General features: G+C 43.1%; 3 protein-coding genes across 4 annotated transcripts; all 3 read right to left on the bottom strand.

Annotated features, from left to right (window-relative positions):
* Positions 1–2,585: 2,585 nt before the first annotated feature.
* Positions 2,586–6,491, bottom strand: LOC124138087 (tubulin alpha-1C chain-like). Its single transcript, XM_046504611.2, has 3 exons — positions 6,299–6,491; positions 4,160–4,382; positions 2,586–3,941 (listed from the first exon to the last, which is right to left on the bottom strand). The coding sequence occupies exons 1-3, from the start codon at positions 6,299–6,301 to the stop codon at positions 2,809–2,811; spliced, it is 1,359 nt and encodes a 452-aa protein (XP_046360567.2). The 5' UTR covers positions 6,302–6,491; the 3' UTR covers positions 2,586–2,808.
* A 2,008-nt stretch (positions 6,492–8,499) lies between these two features.
* Positions 8,500–10,225, bottom strand: LOC124140349 (extensin-like). The gene is made up of 2 exons (XM_048382693.1): positions 10,183–10,225; positions 8,500–9,170 (listed from the first exon to the last, which is right to left on the bottom strand). Exons 1-2 carry the CDS (start codon positions 10,223–10,225, stop codon positions 8,500–8,502), a joined length of 714 nt encoding a protein of 237 aa, XP_048238650.1.
* Positions 10,226–14,581: 4,356 nt separating this feature from the next.
* LOC124138065 (dnaJ homolog subfamily C member 12-like) lies at positions 14,582–19,928 on the bottom strand. 2 transcript variants are annotated; one of them, XM_046504588.2, is made up of 6 exons: positions 19,839–19,928; positions 19,598–19,708; positions 19,170–19,248; positions 18,358–18,497; positions 17,002–17,125; positions 14,582–15,910 (listed from the first exon to the last, which is right to left on the bottom strand). In XM_046504588.2, exons 2-6 carry the CDS (start codon positions 19,673–19,675, stop codon positions 15,801–15,803), a joined length of 531 nt encoding a protein of 176 aa, XP_046360544.1. In that variant the 5' UTR covers positions 19,676–19,708; positions 19,839–19,928; the 3' UTR covers positions 14,582–15,800. The 2 variants fall into 2 exon arrangements, with proteins under 2 accessions (XP_046360544.1, XP_046360535.1); XM_046504579.2 differs by having other exon boundaries at positions 19,598–19,924.
* Positions 19,929–19,935: the final 7 nt, after the last annotated feature.

The following is a 19,935-nucleotide window of genomic DNA, read 5'->3' as shown; positions in this document are numbered from 1 at the left end:
GAACACGACGATCCATCAAGTACCAGAGGTGTTCTATGGGGGACATGTCGGGTGAGCGTGCAGGCCACGGCAGGACGTTGACGTTGTTGGCTGCGAGGAAGTTAGTGACAATTCTGGCTGTATGGGCTCTTGCGTTGTCATGCTGATAAATGACACCACGTGGCTGCTGTTGGAGAAATGGTAGGACAACTGGACGAAGAATGTTATCCATGTAACGCTGAGCTGTCAAGTTTCCGTCAACGATGACCAGCGGTGTCCTCTCCTGCCCACAGATCCCTCCCCACACCATGACACTCCCTCCAACGTATGGTACGACCTCCTGCACGCAACACGCCGCCGTTCGTTCACCCCTTCGGCGGTAAACACGTTGTCTTCCATCAGCCCTAAACATACAGAATCGACTTTCGTCAGTGAAGACAACCCTCTGCCAGTCAAGTCGCTGTCTATAGCTGTCCTCTGTATGGTCTAAAAACCCTGATTCCATGAGCCCTGAGTCTCCTGGCCACTGTCTGTCGACTAACCCTGTGACCTAAGGCATTTGTCGCCGATGACGTCACTGTCAGGAAGTGCAAGGTACGCAAGTACCGGTCATCATGGGGCGTGGTCACCCTGGGTCTGCCTGTTCTTGGCCTGTAAGCGGTCTGCCCTGTCTGTCTGTAACGTTGCATCAAGTTGGTAACGGCAACACGGTAGCAACCGAAGGTTCGTGCAATATGGGCGCTCCCATCTGTACCATACCCAAGGCTCGTTCACATTGTTCGACTGTTAGTCGTGGCATTTCTTTTGTGTTTTTTTTCTATCACTGTGGATGTCTGACTTGCCGTTGCAATCGTTTTATACCCTTACCCGCACGTGCATTTGCAGTTGTCCGTGGTGCACGTGTTTTTCACTTTTTCGCGTGTTATGTCGCAAACATTTAACAGACGATTAACATTTTCTGCATACACTATTGTTGTATTTAGGTTATGTGTTTTAGATAGACTTCATCGAAAAAATATTTATACTTTGTCTGAAATTTATATTTTCAGTTGGTAAAGTTTCTTTTGGACGTCAGTTTATTTGTAAAATAACGCCCAAAAAAACACCCAAAGTGTTGATGCAGTACCCAGATATGTAAAGCCGACTGACATGAATTATTATATCGAATGATTTTTGCAATTTTATCCTGAACTGTAATGAAGTAAATCATCACAAGAGGTCACAAGTTGAACTTGTCCGTGTTCTCTGGGTCACCTGACCAGGCCATCTTGGATTGTAGTAGAAAATAGAAGCTTAGAAAACGATTTGTTTTCGTCGTCACCATTCCATATTTTATGGTTCGACTAAGTCGTAAACATCTCAAATGTTTACATTTGACCTTAACTTTGTGAATATGCGCGCGCGCGCGCACGCACGCACGCACACACGAATGGACACTACAAATACAATGATATAAACATAAACAGTTTGTTCTATCCAGAAACATATGCACTGTATCTTTAGAAGGAGATTGTTGTAAACTTGTTGACAAAATTGTTGTATTGCGCGACTATTTTGTATAGGCATCAGGGTCTACGTTAAATGGCAACAGAGAACACACATTCTTTAAGGCATAAAAATATTTTATTTGCGGTACCATTAATACATCTTGGAATTCAAATGAACATATTTAGTTTTCCATAATAAGTAAATGTTTAAAGGGGGGCGAGGCTCGGTACAACTTGCAGTCCTTGTAAGTTTCATATGTCTTTGAAAACACACGTAAAAACCCGGGTTAGAATTGGTCTTCAGCAACCCATGCTTGCCGTAAATAGTGACTATTCTTGTCGTAAATAGTGAGTGAGTGAGTATGGTTTTACGCCGCTTTTAGCAATATTCCAGCAATATCACGGCGGGGGAACACCAGAAATGGGCTTCACACATTGTACCCATGTCGGGAATCGAACCCGGGTCTTCGAACCCGTGACGAGTGAACGCTTTAACCACCAGGCTACCCGACCGCCCCGTAAATAGTGACTAACGGGATCGGGTGGTCAGGCTCGCTGGTTCATTGGTTGGTACATATCATCGTATCCTAATTGCGTGGATCGATGCTCGTGATGTCTATCACTGGCTTGTCTGGTCCAGACTCGATAATTTAAAGACCGCCGTCATATAGCTGGAATATTGCTGAGTGCGGCGATAAACAACAACGAAACAAACAAAATGTTCGCAAACACAAGTTTTCTTATGTACGTGCATCCAGCAGTCAATGATTACCCAAATTACATAGAGACAATGTCTCAGTTTGATACGCCAGTTAGAGTACGTGTAAGGTTTAAAGTCAGATAGTGTTTCAGTTATATCACTGCGTCTCACCTTGATGTGGGAGGAAAGTGATGGAGGTCTCAGACGTTTAACCCTTTTGTGAAACCAACGATGACAGGTTGGTGGGGGAAATGAGATTCGAACCCACAATCACAGTTATTTATTAGACATAAAGGACCCAATGTGCGCAGCCTCAGACGACTGGGTCACCCGTGCCCGTGCCCCGTCACATTGCCTAGACCTAGATTGCAAAAATGCATTGGTGTCGCATGGTACCCAATGAAGGACAAACAAAGGAATCATTAGGATATATATTGTTTCTCCATTCATAAGAAAGGAAGGCTGACGACTGCATAAGGAATGACATATACGATGAATAATGAAATTATATCATAGAGCTCAAGCCAGTCTCTGTTTTATGTTAGCATAAATGTGTTCAATACCTCTCAGCGCTATAGCACGCAATATATGCTGTATTATTGATTATGCGTAATTAATATTGCACGTATTCCCCTAAAGCTCTCAGAACTCTGATTGGTCATATTCTTCCCCCGTCGTATCTACGGTGTCCGCCCCCACTTCCTCATAGTCCTTCTCCAACGCTGCCAGATCCTCCCGAGCCTCCGTGAACTCCCCCTCCTCCATACCCTCCCCAACATACCAATGGACGAACGCTCTCTTGGCGTACATCAAATCAAACTTGTGGTCGAGACGAGCCCAGGCCTCGGCGATGGCAGTGGTGTTGCTCAACATGCAGACAGCTCTCTGGACCTTGGCAAGGTCATCCCCAGGAACAATTGTTGGTGGTTGGTAGTTGATGCCGACCTTGAACCCGGTGGGACACCAGTCAACGAACTGGATGCTTCTCTTGGTCCTGATGTTGGCAATGGCTGCGCTGACGTCTTTGGGGACGACATCACCACGGAACAGCATGCAACAGGCCATGTACTTGCCGTGACGAGGGTCGCACTTTACCATCTGGTTGACGGGCTCGAAGCAGGCAGTTGAAATTTCAGAAACTGTCATTGACTCTCTGAAAGCCTTCTCTGCTGACACAATCGGAGCGTACGTGCTCAGGGGAAAGTGGATGCGTGGGTACGGGACTAAGTTGGTCTGGAACTCGTTGAGATCCACGTTTAAACAGCCGTCAAATCGGAGAGAGGCTGTGATTGAACTGACGATCTGGCTGATCAGACGATTCAGGTTGGTGTAGGTAGGATAATCAATGTCGAGGTTACGTCGACAGATGTCGTAGATAGCCTCGTTGTCGACCAGGAACGAACAGTCCGAGTGTTCCAGTGTTGTGTGTGTAGTCAGTACGGAGTTATAGGGTTCGACCACGGACGTAGACACCTGGGGAGCGGGATACACGGAGAACTCAAGCTTGGACTTCTTGCCGTAGTCAAAGGACAGTCTCTCCATCATCAGAGAGGTGAAGCCGGAGCCAGTGCCGCCACCGAAGCTGTGGAAGATGAGGAAACCCTGGAGTCCACTACATTGGTCAGCCAGCTTCCTAATTCTATCCATCACACCGTCGATGATCTCCTTGCCGATGGTGTAGTGACCTCGGGCGTAGTTGTTGGCGGCATCCTCATTGCCCGTTATCAGCTGATCTGGGTGGAAGAGCTGACGGTACGGGCCTGTTCGGATTTCGTCTGGAAAGTAACAAATGAATGTTTAAAGGTTTAAAGGCGCTTTCCGAGCGTCAATAGATAACTTTCAGTTTATATTACATTGTTGTTTCTGTTTCAAATATATGTTAAATGATGAGTCGATACTTTGTTTGAAACGTATAAAAGTTATAAAACTAAGATCTTAAAACTAAGAAAATCTTCACGAAACGTTCAGTTGTGTTGTAGGAACGTATTTTTACCAATAACTGTTGGCTCAAGGTCAACAAAGATGGTCCTAGGCACATGTTTCCCAGATCCTGTCTCGCTGAAGAAGGTGCTGAAGGAAGAATCTCTGCCCTCGACGGACACGTCTGAGGGCATCTGACCGTCCATCTGAATGCCATGCTCTAGACAGTACAATTCCCAACAGGAGTTGCCGATCTGTACTCCAGCCTGGCCGATGTGGATGCTAACGACTTCCCTCTGACAGTAAAGAAAATAAAATGTCAAATACGATGGGGTGCGGTGCAGTATATTAGCTCATATATAATTTGCATTTTTCCATACTCTCATAGTATGCACAGAGCGTAGACAAGAGAGAACAAGAGTAGAATTTTTTGCGAAAGAGAAAGTCTTGATTGATGTTCTAAAAGCTGAGTAGGTAAGACTGAACAGAAGAAAGATCTTTGTCCTGGAGAGTTATATTTTAGGTACTCAGCACCGAGTGAGTGAGTGCTCCGTTGTACGCCCTAGTCATCAGTATAACAGTATTATAGCGCGGCACTGTAAGGTCATCAAGCTTAGACAATTAAAACAGTGGTTGATAGAGTGAGCAACAATTCACATATTCAAGGTACACACACTTTAAGCCAGGTGATTGCGGTTGGTTTCCGCCAGTTGCGTCCGTACGAATACTTCACAATACACAGCCGCATGTGTGGGAAGCAACATGATGACGATGATTTGTTTGTTTATTTGTTATTTAACGCCACACTCAGCAATATTCCAGCTATATGACGGCGGTATGTAAATAATTGTGTCTGGACCAGACAATCCAGTGACTGATACCACGAGCATTATGATATGATAAGAGCATCCACGTAATTAGGATACGATGTCATGCATCAACCAAGTCAATGTGCCTGACCACCCGATCCCTTAAGTCGCCTCTTACGACAAGCTTAGTCACTTTTGACGGGTTGCTGAAGACCTGCATAGTCGCCTGATGCTGCTGATGATTGAGTGGTGAGGTGGAATGGGGTTTAACGTCGCGTTTAAAATGATTGCACTTATATGGCCACGTGGATGCACGTATACGCGCGTGTGCGTGCGTGCGTGCGTGCGTGCGTGCGTGCGTGCGTATGTGTTTATGTACTAGTCCTGACTAGTATGCTACCCCGAGTCGACCAGTCCTTGTTATGAAGCGGCCGGGGAACGTCTCTCCCGACTTTCCCCTCTCCAGGCGACAAACGGCCCTCGGGTTGTCAGGATCTGTGACGACGTGCATGGTTGATAGTAGCATTGTTGATGGTTGATACGACGTGAATCGTTGCTCATAATATCAATCGCTGGATTGTCAGGTCAAAACTTGATTATAAACAGTCCGCCTTCATATAGCAGGAATATTGCTGAGGACGTTAATCAACAAACAAAGAAAAAGACAAACAAACCAAAAACCGTAACTAGACGCGGCGTGAGATCCCGATAGGGTTTCATACAATGCGGGCGTTTAATCAATTATCTACGGTACGTTGTAGTCAGTGATGATAACCTTTGACCTTTGACTCATATCATCCTTATGATAACATGTCGATTTGAAACATGTGTCGTCCTCCATAGTCCATTCAGGTCCACTGGGTTTCTACGTTAGAGAATACCTCGTGCAGCAACGGAGGAGTGACATTGCATGATTTCACTGTAAACCGCCAATTGCACACAGTTCGAACAACATGACGCCCGATTTTTGAGAAAACATTTTTTTTATGTTTTTAAAAATTTGGCATCTGGCAACATTGATTATAAGGGTTGCGTCTACCGCCAGATTGTATGGTTTCGTGTGATAGTCACGTGATCTAGTGAAATTATAGTTCCACTAAAAATTCCTTCCAATGCTGACCGAGATGAATGGGTTGGGATGAGAATAGCGCCTAAGGTCATCGCGAACAAAGACCAAGTTCGATTCCCCTTCAACATGTGACGCCCATGAAGGAATCAGAAGTGCTGAAGGCGACGACCAATCACATTCATTTTATCACTCATAAATAAGATTAAGATCTGTGATTAGACATCCAAACAAATTTTTAAGAGTTGTTAAATTCCATATGGAGTTGCATGCTTAAATGTGTTATGTGAATGACATGTTGTTTGTCTTTAAAGTCGTTAAGGCGTTTTGGACTTACCATTGTCTGTGGTTCCTGAAAATGCCGTGTGAAAATAAACAGGTGAGTCAGGCAACAGGTGTAACTCACGAAGACGGTAAGGTGTCTCAAGTGAGTGTGTTTGAGCCAGCCGACCACGAGCGCTGCTTCTTATAGGCCACAGCCTCGGCCACGCCAGGTATATTATTACCTGCATTGGTCACCCTACACCAGATGTACTGACTCATCCTGATTACAGGTGGCTGGGACCCCGTGTGCGTTTGAATTTTGATGCCTTCATTTAATCCAAGGTGATAGGCGGTTACCAGATATGAGTGATGGATAAATTAAGACATATTAGTCAAGATGCGATAAGATGTATGAAAATGATGTGTCGTTCATTCAACTGTGTTTTTAAAAAAGCGAATATATGAATAGAAGTGTGACAAAACGTTGAGTATGGTAATTATTGTGACCTTTAAAATTTACGAATTACTTTTATCTTGATGTGATTTGAACTGATAGAGAGGTACACATGAACAGGTCACGTGTATATTGAAGCCTTTGATCACTTCGAGATAGAGAGGGTATATAAACATGGTATGTGCATTTGGAAGTCTTAAGGCACCTCGAGGTTCATATAACAATGTGACATACAAATGGAAGCCTCAGGCTACTTCGAGTCAGAGAGGTTTATAAAAACAGGCGACATACATCTAGAAGCCTCATGTCACTTCGAGATAGAGAGAATTGTATAAAGAGGTGATCCATCTGGAAGCCAAAGGCTACTTCGAGTCACAGAGGTTGAAAAAACAGATGACATAATTTAGAAGCCTCATGTCACTTCGAGATAGAGAGGTTTATACAAAGAGGTAACACATTTAGAAGCCTCATGTCACTTCGAGATAGAGCGGTTTATATAAAGAGGTGATCCATCTAGAAGCATCATGTCACTTCGAGATAGAGAGGTTTATACAAAGAGGTGACCCATCTAGAAGCCTCATGTCACTTCGGGATAGAGATGTTTATATAAAGAGGTAACTCATCTAGAAGCATCATGTCACTTCGAGATAGAGAGGTTTGTATAAAGAGGTGACCCATCTAGAAGCATCATGTCACTTCGAGATAGGGTGGTTTATATGAAGAGGTCTGATGCACCTGGAACCCTCAGGTTACACCGAGAAAGAGAGGTTTATATAAACAGGTCACATGCACCTGGAAGCCTTAAGTTACTTCGAGAAAGAGAGGTTTATATACACAGGTGACCCATCTGGAAGTCAAAGGTTACTTCGAGATAGATAGGTTTATATAAACAGACCACACACATCTGGAACCACTAGGCCACTTCAAGTTAGAATGGTTTAAATAAACAGGTGACATACATTTGGAAGTCTTAGGTCACATCGAGATAAAGAGTTGTATATAAACGGGTTAGATGTCTGTGTGTAACCCGGCGTATGTTTGTAACCAAGCAAAAAAATATTCAGGATGTAGATACCATAAACCCGTATACTGTTAAGTTTGTACTTCGGATTTCCCCTTTTACCTCCATCTGAAAAGCTGTTTCAGTATTCAGAAGTAAACTAATGTAAAAGGGCTTCGCATTTACAATCGTGTGAGGTATGTGTTCCGTGACCCGTATAGAGAAAGTGATGTTATTAGTAGAGATGTATTTCTAGACATGATTAATTAGGATCAATGCGTTTACAAATGTGCCTCATGGCTATTTTTAGAATTGTATTGTCAGATCAATGTTTACTATTCGATTTTGCTTTGGCCCAGGTGATACAGGGGACGGGGGTTGTGTCTGAGGCTGTAGAGGGGGTGCGGGCTGTGTCTGAGGGTGTGGGAGTAGATAGGGGGTGGGGGGGGGGGGGGGGGGGGAGTAGATGGGGAATGCGGGGTGTGGCTGAGGGTGTGGGAGTAGATAGGGTGTGGGGTTGGGGGTGTGGGAGTAGATAGAACGAGGATGTGTGGCTGGGGGAGTAGATAGGGTGTGGGGGTGTGGCTGAGGGTGTGGGGGTAGATAGGGTGTAGGGGTGTGGCTGAGCGTGTAGGAGTAGATAGGGTGTGGCTTAGGGTATGAGTGTATATAAGGTGTGGGTGTGTGGCTGAGGGTGTAAGAGTAGATAGGGTATGGGGGTACGGCTTAGGGTGCGGGTGTGTGACTGAGGGTGTAGGAGTAGATAGGGTGTGGGGGTGTGGCTGAGGGTGTAGGAGTAGATAGGGTGTTGGGGTGTGGCCTAGGGTGTGAGAGTATATAAGGTGTGGGTGTGTTGCTGATGGTGTAGGAGTAGATAGGGTGTGGGGGTGTGGCTGAGAGTGTGGCTGAGGGTGTAGGAGTAGATAGTGTGTGGGGGCGTGGCTGAGGGTGTAGGAGTAGATAGGGTGTGGCTGAGGGTGTGGGAGTAGATAGGGTTTGGGGATGTGGCTGAGGGTGTGGGGGTGTGGCTGAGGGTGTAGGAGTAGATAGTGTGTGGGGGCGTGGCTGAGGGTGTAGGAGTAGATAGGGTGTGGCTGGGGGTGTAGGAGTAGATAGGGTTTGGGGGTGTGGCTGAGGGTGTAGGAGTAGATAGTGTGTGGGGGCGTGGCTGGGAGTGTAGGAGTAGATAGGGTGTGGCTGAGGGTGTGGGAGTAGATAGGGTTTGGAGGTGTGGCTGAGGGTTTGGGGGTGTGGCTGAGGGTGTAGGAGTAGGTAGGGTGGGGGTGTGGGAGTAGACAGGGTTTGGGGGTGTGGCTGAGGGTGTAGGAGTAGGTAGGGTGGGGGTGTGGGAGTAGACAGGGTTTGGGGGTATGGCTGAGGGTGTAGGAGTAGGTAGGGTGGGGGTGAGGGAGTAGACAGGGTTTTGGTGTGTGGCTGAGGGTGTAGGAGTAGAAAGGGTGTTGGGGTGTGGCTGAGAGTGTGGGGGTGTGGCTGAGGGTGTAGGAGTAGATAGTGTGTGGGTGTGTGGGAGTAGATAGGGTGTGGGGTGTGTGACTGAGGGTGTAGGAGTAGATAGGGTGTGGGGGTGTGGCTGGGGGTGTGGGAGTAGATAGGGTGTGTGGTGTGTGGCTGAGGTTGTAGGAGTAGATAGGGTGTTGGGGTGTGGCTTAGAGTGTGAGAGTATATAAGGTGTGGATGCGTGGTTGAGGGTGTGGGGGTGTGGCTGAGGGTGTAGGAGTAGATAGGGTGTGGTTGGGGGTGTGGGAGTAGATAGGGTTTGGGGGTGTGGCTGAGGGTGTGGGGTTGTGGCTGAGGGTGTAGGAGGAGATAGGGTGTGGGGGTGTGGCTGAGTGTATGTTCCTGACGGCGTAGGAGTAGATAGGGTGTGGCTAGGGGTGTAGGAGTAGATAGGGACGGGAATTGTGGTTCGGGGTAGCGATGTCACGTGTAGCTATTATAGAAGTGTAAATATAACGTGTGAAATAAGTGAAGTGTGAGGAGAGCTGTGCCCATGTATCATCTCATCCAGACGGTTTGGAGCGTCTGACCCCGTCCTTGCGCACATCTGGGTCAACATACAGTGTTTTGGAACTTTGCATCAGATATCAGTATTATCTTAGATATTTATCAAAACGTCATATGTAGATATTTCTAAAAAATGCTTGGAGGATCGAAATTTTGAAAACTGAAAATAGGGTACTTATTTTTTTCAAAGTGTACATATGTACAAGTTTCTTGATGTTACATGTACATACTCACAAATGCACAAAAGTACGCAGACCAACACCCACATTTAAACGGTAAAGGTGGACTGAATGCACCTCAGGAGAATTTGATGTCCTCCTACTATCAGATACAGACCGTCCGACTCATGAATCAGGAATGAAGCAGATACGTGCATACTTGTGGAAGTGACTCCGGGTATGTAGACTTTGGCATCACCTGAATAACTGATTGCCTAATTACAGGTACGTTACGGAGTGTCGATCCTTGATAATCTCACCTTGACAATGGAGGTCGCGTAGTGTGATATTTATCCCTGACATTGTCGAATCACGATGTGTTGTCAGTGTCGTGGATGTCAAGCGGGTTTGCAGATGGCGGTGTTGCAACCCCTACACATGCATATATATTTTTAAAAATATTATTATTGTTGTTTTATTTTCTCAATAATGAAACTCAATTTGATGTAGACAACGTAATAACGGTTGGTGGTCGGAAAAAACCGAAAATGATAAAATGATAAAAAATTATTCTTCATAAGTTTAAATGCTAATCCGTGCGCACATGGGTCTTGCTGATAATTGTGCTTTGTTGGTCTGCTTTTTTTTTTTTGCCTGTTCGCTGTGATAATACATCTTAGATATAGCCAATGTAATGTATTTTCCACGTACTTTCAGATTATAATTATCTGGTGACTCACCCCCTCGGTATTGGTGTCTTTTGATATGTCACCTTACGACACTAAACGAACAGGACCAGTTAAGATCCGAGGTAGAATAGGTCTTCAGCAACCCATGCTTGCCGTAAAAGGCGACTTTGCTTGTCGTAAAAGGCGACTAACGGGATCGGGTGGTCAGGCTCGCTGACTTGGTTGATGCATGTCAACGTATCCCAATTTCGTGGATCGATGCTCAATATCAATCACTGGATTGTCTGGTCCAGACTATTTATAGACCGTCGATGATAGCTAGAATATTGCTGAGAGCGACGTTAAACAACAAACAAACCAAACGAACAGAGACATATTGTACTGAAAACGTCAGAGTGAGGTCCCACATGAAACATACAGATCACGTTTCCCAACAGCTCAACTGGTGCAACCTACACTAAGCAATGACTTGTGCCGGGCTGTACAACTACCTTTAGCTACTGCACGATTTGGAAATTTGCTTTTATTTGTCTTTATATATAAGTGTCTGCACAGGCATGCTAAAATTGTTCGTCTCCGTCGTTAACCACTGCTGATTGATGGAGTTTGAGTTTAATGAAGGTGAAATGGGGTTTAACGTCGCGTCTAAGATTATTGTACTTTTATAGCTACGTGCATGCACGTGTGTGTGTGTGGCTGCTTGTACTAGTCTGTACTGATGCCGATTTATAGTGCTAGCTCACTGAAATACCCTGTTTAACACGAATACCCCACTCAGAGACAGTATACTGACTTCGAGCCGACCAGTCCTTGTATTCGTCCCTTAATGCCGAGCGCCAGACAGGGTAACAAGTACCATCTTTTAACTTCTTTTGGTATGACGCGGTCGGGGATCGAACCCGGACCTTCCGCTCTCCGGGCTGACGACGCCCAACCACTAAACCACGGAGACGGTCCGAGCTTAATGAAACCTAGCAAATGCAGACTGTAGTCAGTCAGTTCTATTTCTGTTTATCTATCAGTCCAGTCCAGAACCCTTAAGTAGTGACCTAATGTTACTGGTATTACCATTCTTCACTCTTATCCATGAGGGGCACGGGTGGCCTAGTCGTCTAAGGCGCCGCGATTCGCTGTGCAGAGTTGCGTCCCTTAGGCACGCCAGAAACCTATGATCGTGGGTTCGAATCCCGGTTCGCCCCGATTATGTTTCTAGGTTTGTCAGCACCATACCCGTGTGGGTTTCACCGAAGTGGTAAACGTCTGAGACCTGCATCACTTCGGGCTTTCCTCCCACATTAAGCTGACACACCGTGATATGACTGGAATACTGTTAAAAGCGGGGTTAAACCCAACTCAGTCACTCACTCTTATCCATGAGTGGGTATGGTTTTACACCGCTTTTAGCAATATTCCAGCAATATCACGGCAGTGGACACCAGAAATGGGCTTCACATATTGTACCCATGTCGGGAATTGAACCCGGGTCTTTGGCGTGACGAGCGAACGCTCTAACCACTGGGCTAGCTGACCGCCCCTCTTATCCATGAACACATGACTATTACATCACCTCTGCACATGCCAAATGAGAGGATTCTGATAGCAAGATATTAGGTCACCTCAAACACTGTTTGGTTTCTCACACATCTCGTTCTATCTTTATTAATGTGTTCATCCCTGTCGGTCTCAACTCGAGCTTGTCAGGGGTCTGTCTTCCAAATACTACAAAGTCCAGAATATAAAATATACTCACGACAAAAGAAAAGGAAATACCATACATGTTGGTAAGTATATGAAAACTAACTCATATTCAAGAGATATTAGAATGGTTCAATACACAAAAGAACATACTGTTACGTTGTGTGAACCGATGCTCATGAACGCATCACATGTGACGCCATAAATCCATTACTCACGATGCACCATGTCTCTCGTGCAGGATTAGAGTGTAAAGTTTGGAAATCACGTGCAGCATATGGTGATGAGAATACAGACATTCTGTGGTAACACTTGACCGATTGTTAGTTTTGCCATTAATTGGTACTCATAATATGACATTAGAAAAATCTCTTCTTAATGTACATACTTCTCTCTATGTTTCTGTGGTTTGCGATTCTTTTGTTGGTGAGTATAATAATTTTATTGGTGTCTTCGAGAGTTGATTTTTATAATGGTAACTTCATTAGTGTGTGTATTGACCCATGTTGTAAGGATACAGTTATACATTGTTTGGTTGTTGACGCCCCACTCAGCAATATTCCAGCTACATGACAGCGGTCTGTAAATAATCTGGCCCAGACAATCCAGTGATTGATAGCATGAGCATCGTTTCATGCAATTGGGATACAATAACATGCATCAACGAAGTCAGTAAGTCTGACCACATGATCACGTTAGTTGTCTTTTACAACTAGCATAGTCGCCTCTTATGACAAGCATGGGTTGCTGAAGACCTTTTCGAACCTGGATCTTCATCCTGGTTACAGTGATACCTTGGAACCTGGTAAAGTGTTGTTCAATACTGCATAAGTTCAGCTATGTAATGCAGACGGCCTGTCAATGATCAAGCCTGGACCAGTGGAACCGGTGAGCAACGATCACACTGTGCTGTCAGGGTACAGTTACAGTCAAACAAGACACGAGCTGGTCCGATCTATTATGTCCCCCTTATGACCAGCATAGATTGCTGTGGACAAATCCTTACTGAGAATCCCCAAAGAGTGAACCAGGTAGAGTGTGGAAGAACCAGTGGTCAATATTGTATTTTTTACCTCTTCTCTTGCAAGCACAGCGATACACAAGGAAGCGGGTAAAGAGTTGCAGTGGTTACTAGTGAGTGTTGTCCCAAGGTATTGGAGCCAGTAATACACTTGGAAGCAGGTAGAGTGAGTGAGTTATCTGGATTTAACGCCACTTTGAACAGTATTCCAGTTATATCACGGCGTGTCAGCTTAATGTGGGAGGAAAGCCCGAAGTGATGCAGGTCTCAGACGTTTACCACTTCTGAGAAAGCCACGAGCATGGGTATGGTGCTGAGAAACCTAGAAACATAATCGGGCAAACCGAGATTGGAACCCACAATCATAGGTTTCTAGCATGCCCAAGGGACGCAACTCTGCACAGCGATACGTGGCGCCTTTGATAACTGGGCCACCTGTGCCCCCTGAAGCAGGTACAGTGGCAGTGAGCATTCTGTGATGACAGGGACTTTTAGCACAGGTCACTACCGACCCTAAATCACCTACATACCCCATGTATCAAAAGAGGGCACCAAAAGGAGAGACACCATACTCCTGACATTTTGACCATGATTTCAACAGTTTTTCAGTCATATCTGGGTGTGTGGGTTTGATATGGGAGATGGTGATGAAGGTCTTGGACATTTACCATGAGCATGGGTTTGGTGCTGACAATTCAAGAAACATAATCAGGGTAAACATAATCAGGGTAGATAAAACCTTACAGGTTTCTGGCATGTCTAAGGGAGACAACTCTACACAGTGAATTCCGGAACCACAGATGATGGAGTCACCCTGGCCCTTTAAAAACTTAAACATGCCGAAGAAACATTTCTTTGTTGGAGGAAAATGGAGGAAAATGAATGATGAAATCTGAGGGCATTTCTGATCTTCCACCTGAAAAAGTCTCTCACATGCTGCCATCGGCTTTCTTTCAAAAACAAGCAGAAAGTCATCAGTGAGGTGAGGTGAAGTGAATTTGGGTTTAACGTCTTATATAGCAATGTGTGTGTGTGTGCATGCGTGCGTGCGCTTGTACTAGTCCAACTGATGCCAATTTATAGTGCTAGCTCACTGAGATACCATCCTGCAGTTTAACATGAATATCCAACTCAGACACAGTATACTGACTCCGAGCCTACCAGTCCTTGTTTTAGCCCCTAAATGCTGAGCCCCAGACAGGGTAACAACAAGTACCATCTTTTAACGTCTTTTGGTATGACGCGGCCAGGGATCGAACCCCGGACCTTCTGCTCTCCGGGTGGAACTCATTAGTGAAAATAATTACATCATTTGATGGTATCATATATTTTACATAACAAAAACAATTACATCATCTGGTAACATATGAAAAATAAATGTCAAATACATGCCAAATATTTGTAAATAAACCATGTAAATATTCTGAACATCCAACAGGAATGTGTCAACGTTAATAAATGCATGACAAGACTAAAACTAACCACAGGTCTCACAGTATGAATACAATAGATGATGTTGTTGCGGACATTAATACATATCACAGGTAGCTGAATAACCAACTTTAACACATTGAAGACTAGATTGAGACTGATATACTGACACACATTGAAAATGAATAATTATGTTTTCAAGCATCAGAGAATATGTGTTCGTGCTCAAGTCCGTCTCGAAATACATCCAATGAGATTCAAACCTTAATAACAACATTGTTGTGTTACCAAAATACACAACAACTTAATTTGATTTTTGTGGCCATTTTAGCCAAATATTACAAAAAATTAAATTTGTATTTTCAAAGTTTGCCAGTATACTTCTTTTTCACCTTGTCAGCACTCTCCAGCATAAAATGAACCAAATATCGTCCAGATTCTTTTAACTGTGTCATCCAGACATTACATAACACTTCTATCACCCAGGATAATACAAATGTATGTGATCTTGATATTCTTATCTTGTATCACTCTGAATATCATAAAATTGTTTATGTCAGAATATTCAGTTTTATAAAAACAGGAGTCAAAACCACCATCTTGGGAAGCAGTATTCATATTACCGGTACTGTCTCCCTAACAATACTGAGAGAATACTGGAATACCTTTTGCAAAGTTTCACAGCACTGAAATGTTCAAAGCATAGTTTGGGAAAGAATTTACATCATAACCCAAAACATGTGGCCACAATAAACTAATTATCATATCTTAAGCCATCCTCTTTTGTTCAGGGTAATATATATACTATGTTCCTCTATATACCCTGAATGTTTCATGACTATATGCCAAGTATACATGATTCACATCTCGAATAACAACATCCAATGATTTTCTCTTAGACAAAGATCATGGTTAAGAATTTGAAAGGACATTTTGAACTAATGTTTTAAAAGTATTGTCATTAAAATATGAAGCATTGATTACGAGAAAAATATTACCAGAATGGTTTCACCATAAACCAAGCATCAAATAAAACACCCTGCCCGGTGATAATTCCTGTTACTGTTTTTATAAGCTCTATGTAAGAAGTCATTGAGCTGTGTTATACTTCATAGTTCCTGAACTTCCGCAGCATATTTGATGCTGGGTCCCTCTCCCAGGGCACCTCTTTCTTCGGGCTTGTTCCTGGAGAACTGTTCATTGCTGGTGTTCCTGGAACATCATTTCCACATGGAGAAGGTGATCTTAGTCTGTGTTGTGTATATTGTCATTACAATCATTTGTTTATTTTCAGTATTTTAAATGAGACAGGAAAAGATTAAAATACACAACACTTACAATAATGCAATTATTTAGTCAACTATTTTACAAACACATATTTCTTAAACTACAGTAGATATGGAATGTGTTTGATGCTGCCTGTTGTTTGATGCTGCCATGTGCAATATTCCAGCTATATGACGGCAGTCAGGAAATTATCTAGTCTGGACCAAGTATCCAGTGTTTGAGCATCAGGCAACACAACTGGGATACAATGACAAGAATCACCCAAGTCAACGAACCTGACCACACTACACTGTTAGTTCTTCTTGTGACAAGCCCAGGTTGCTGAAGACCAATACTCACTCTTATGTTCACAGGGATTATTTATATCATGTCATGTCACTTATTGTGGATGGAAAAACAAAAGTGACAAATTCCTAACCATCTACCACTTTGGTGAAAGCAATGAGTATAGGGATGTAGGGAACAAATCAAGGTTCAATTCTAGGGCTTATCTTTGCTCCCACAACTAGAGGACAGGACCACAGCCAAGGGACACAACTCTTCACAGAAATTGAAGTGCATTTAGCCACTGCACAAGGGCTGGGACAGGTTACTCGGGTACTTGGGTCGGGTGGGACCTGGGTACCAACAGGACTACCCTGACCCGTGGTTAGCCATGTGATATATTGTTTCACGACACAAACTCATTATAGCTCAGTGGTTACACTACAAGTTGCTAATGTTCGTATTTCTTTTTGACGACACACACATTCCTTTTGACTTGTATATGTTTGAGTAAAAATAAAGCTTCAGTCGACTTCAGTGTACGCATGATCTGATCATTTCAAATGTATATCTAAATAGTTTATGCCAGGGCTGCGATAAAACAATTCCCAATCAGACATTTTGTTCCCAACTCTTGAGACCAACAGCTGGTACCCGGGTAGGGTCGGGTGCCCGGGTAGTACATTTGGACTCGTCCCATCCCTACACTGGACCACCCATCCCCCTCGTATCATGACCTGTACCAAACATACCAGTAGCTGCAGATGTTGAGTCCACAGCAAGCAGAGTGGTCTGCCCATGTTTTGGTGAGCTGAATGAACTGCCCTGACTGTCATCAAGCATCGGTTTGGTTTTCACAGACCCCCAATGCATTGACTGGAAACATAAAATTAGAAATAACACCCTTGAGTGACATTTAGAAGTAGGATATGTAACCAATCACAATAAAGTATGGAAGATCCACTTTTTTAATTATAATAGCAGCAGTGCTGATGTAGATTCTGACAGTATCATCAAGCATTGGTAGAATTTACACTGAAACATTGCTACTGGTCCAATAAAGAAGTTGATCATCTAATCTATTGTGTCATAAGTATAATATATAAATAGTAAATGTACTTTTTTCTGTAATTTGTGAAATTCATTGCAGGCAACAACAATGCCATGTTTTGCTGATATTTAGACAGTAATTAGGTACCTTATTTTTGCATAAGGTAGGTAATTCAGTGCTTAAAAAAACAAAGTCATTTTATCACTGAGACAATCTGACTCTTCAGCAACATGTTTAGCAGATGTAGAGCCACAATCACTTTGTGGAACAAGGTCCAGGTCTTCACACAAGCTAGGCTGGTTGATGGATATAGTTTGGATAATGCTACACACCTCCAGCACTTAGGGAGTTGCTTACTCCGATTGAAGGACTGTTCACAAATAGTTCTATACTTAATGTCAATACAAATTAGAGTTTCCAAATCTTTCATTTGAATGACTGGACCATGCTGAGCACTTTGAAGCACAGTTTTAGCAAACCACTGATTTCCAATTATTATCAAATCAACACGTAAATCAGAGCTCCAGATAAGCTTTTGGTGTTGTGGGTATTTTACCCATGCATTTTAAAATCATTGGGTATCAGTAATTCTATCTGGGTATTCAAATTGCTGTTACCCACTAGTTTTTACACATGTGGGTATTTAAGTTAAATATTTTAAAACACTATTCATCTAGTCCCTGCAAACTGGTGTCGTGTGGGTTCAAGAGCTTTATAGGACTCAAAAATATCACGATACTTCCACAAGAAAGTGTGATGGCAAATGATCATAATGTAACTGTCATCGTGGATTTGGCAAGGTTGACGGAATGCCCGTTTATAATTTCAAGATAAGTTGCTGATTTCCTAATCGAATACGCAGGGTTACTTCACAATATTTTGGTGATACGCACAAGTTTTATTTTTGTATTTATCTGTAATGTTCGTTGCGTATTTGATACGCTTGGACTTTATTTTACTGCGTATTTCTGATGCGTATTTTACGCAGATAGGCAGTTGATCTGGAGCTCTGTAAATGATATTTTGCCATGAGATAAGGACACTATGATATACTTACTGTGTGTACAGAATCTCTTAGCCCCTTCCACTGACCATATGTCATCATCATGCCAGATTGGCGCCATTGGTCATACTTGGCTCGGCTCTCGGGATCACAAAGTGTTTCTTTTGCCGTTTGTAGACGAGCAAATTGCTCAGCTGTAACAATCACAGGCATTTAGCATCAACATGAAAACTAAAATCTTGTACTCTTGATACAATACCTTTCTGCATTAAAGATCAGACAAACCTCCATCTTAGGTCGCGTCAGGTGAACCGTGAGCAATCTAAATAAAGGATGCATGAACTCTTGAGTCAATCTCATGAATGGAAAGAAAATCCACACAGCACATGTGGGGCTTGTTATATTACATTTGGAACTGTCCGTTTATGTTTGTTTTCTAGAAATCATAAATATGCTGCTCTAAGTGCTTCACTTCTGGTACCAAGAATTTAGAAGCTTCAGCACTTACTCGCTGATGCTAATTGGCATCCGGTGATTACATGCACTAATTAAAACGGTGCTGCTAGACGACTAAGAGTTGGAGCATGGTTTCCCTTTAAGCCAATTTCTTGAAGGGATTTGTCATATTGGTAAGGGTTGAACCTTGCTTGAGTGCATATACAAATAATAGATGTGGATGACCTACTCTGGGTTCATTATAAGTATTTAGAGTAATCATAAACAGTAAACTGTTGATTGATGGATAACAAAATTAGAGTTAACAGAGTTTGAATGACCTGAAATATATCTGCTTGGACAGCCAATTTGCCCGAGTCTATACATGGCCCTCCCTTTTACAATAAAATATGATTCTTCCACGAACAAACCTGCTGTAGGGTCTTCTGGGTGTTTGTCTGGATGACAGTCAAGAACTCTTGCTTTATATTCTTTAACTATCTGTTCAGTCTGCAAAAGGAAACCCACAAACATATATACAGCATCTGATTATCACATGGACTGGTAATAGAAATAACTTTTTATGAACATCATCAGGTGCTCCAGCAATTGTTTTTCTTCATTTCCTTTAAAGTATTCTCATGAGAGGCTAATGGTCTCTGTATATGCATGTGTGGTCGACATACTCGTTAATAAATCTACTCTTGACATATGTCTTATTCCCTGAGATATGTTTTGTACTTTGCCAAAGTCTTTGGCCAGATATTTGCTGTCATAACATAAAATGTCATTTAGAGTCAACAATTTCTTGAATATATGTATTTCTTTTGTCATTCAGTACAATGCGACAGTAACTTACGTTTGAAAGCTCGTCGCATCCAAGAATTTGGTAATAATCATCTTCCAGTTTCCTTTCAAAGTTCAGTATCTCCTCCATCCCTAATTCTCTGACAGGTGCGTTCTGCGAATTCTGTTTACAAGGGAAGGGAGGTATCATTATTGTATTGTTATGACAAACACAAACGGCGCTTGGAAGGAGTATAACAGTGAATTAATATGAAACGGTCAATAATAACAAATATTTATATTGTTTGATATACATTTTTTTAACTCGCTGTATAGATATAGGTTTAAATAGTTTCCCAAGGAGAAACACAGATACTCCCTTCTCGGTGGGATTTCGTGGCGCATGCGCAG

This window comes from Haliotis rufescens, unplaced genomic scaffold (assembly GCF_023055435.1).
Source record: "Haliotis rufescens isolate VD_foot unplaced genomic scaffold, xgHalRufe1.0.p SCAF_40, whole genome shotgun sequence".
Classification (NCBI taxonomy): Eukaryota; Metazoa; Mollusca; class Gastropoda; order Lepetellida; family Haliotidae; genus Haliotis; species Haliotis rufescens.
Note: the sequence above shows the minus strand (reverse complement) of the source record. Positions and strands in the feature narration are given on the sequence as shown.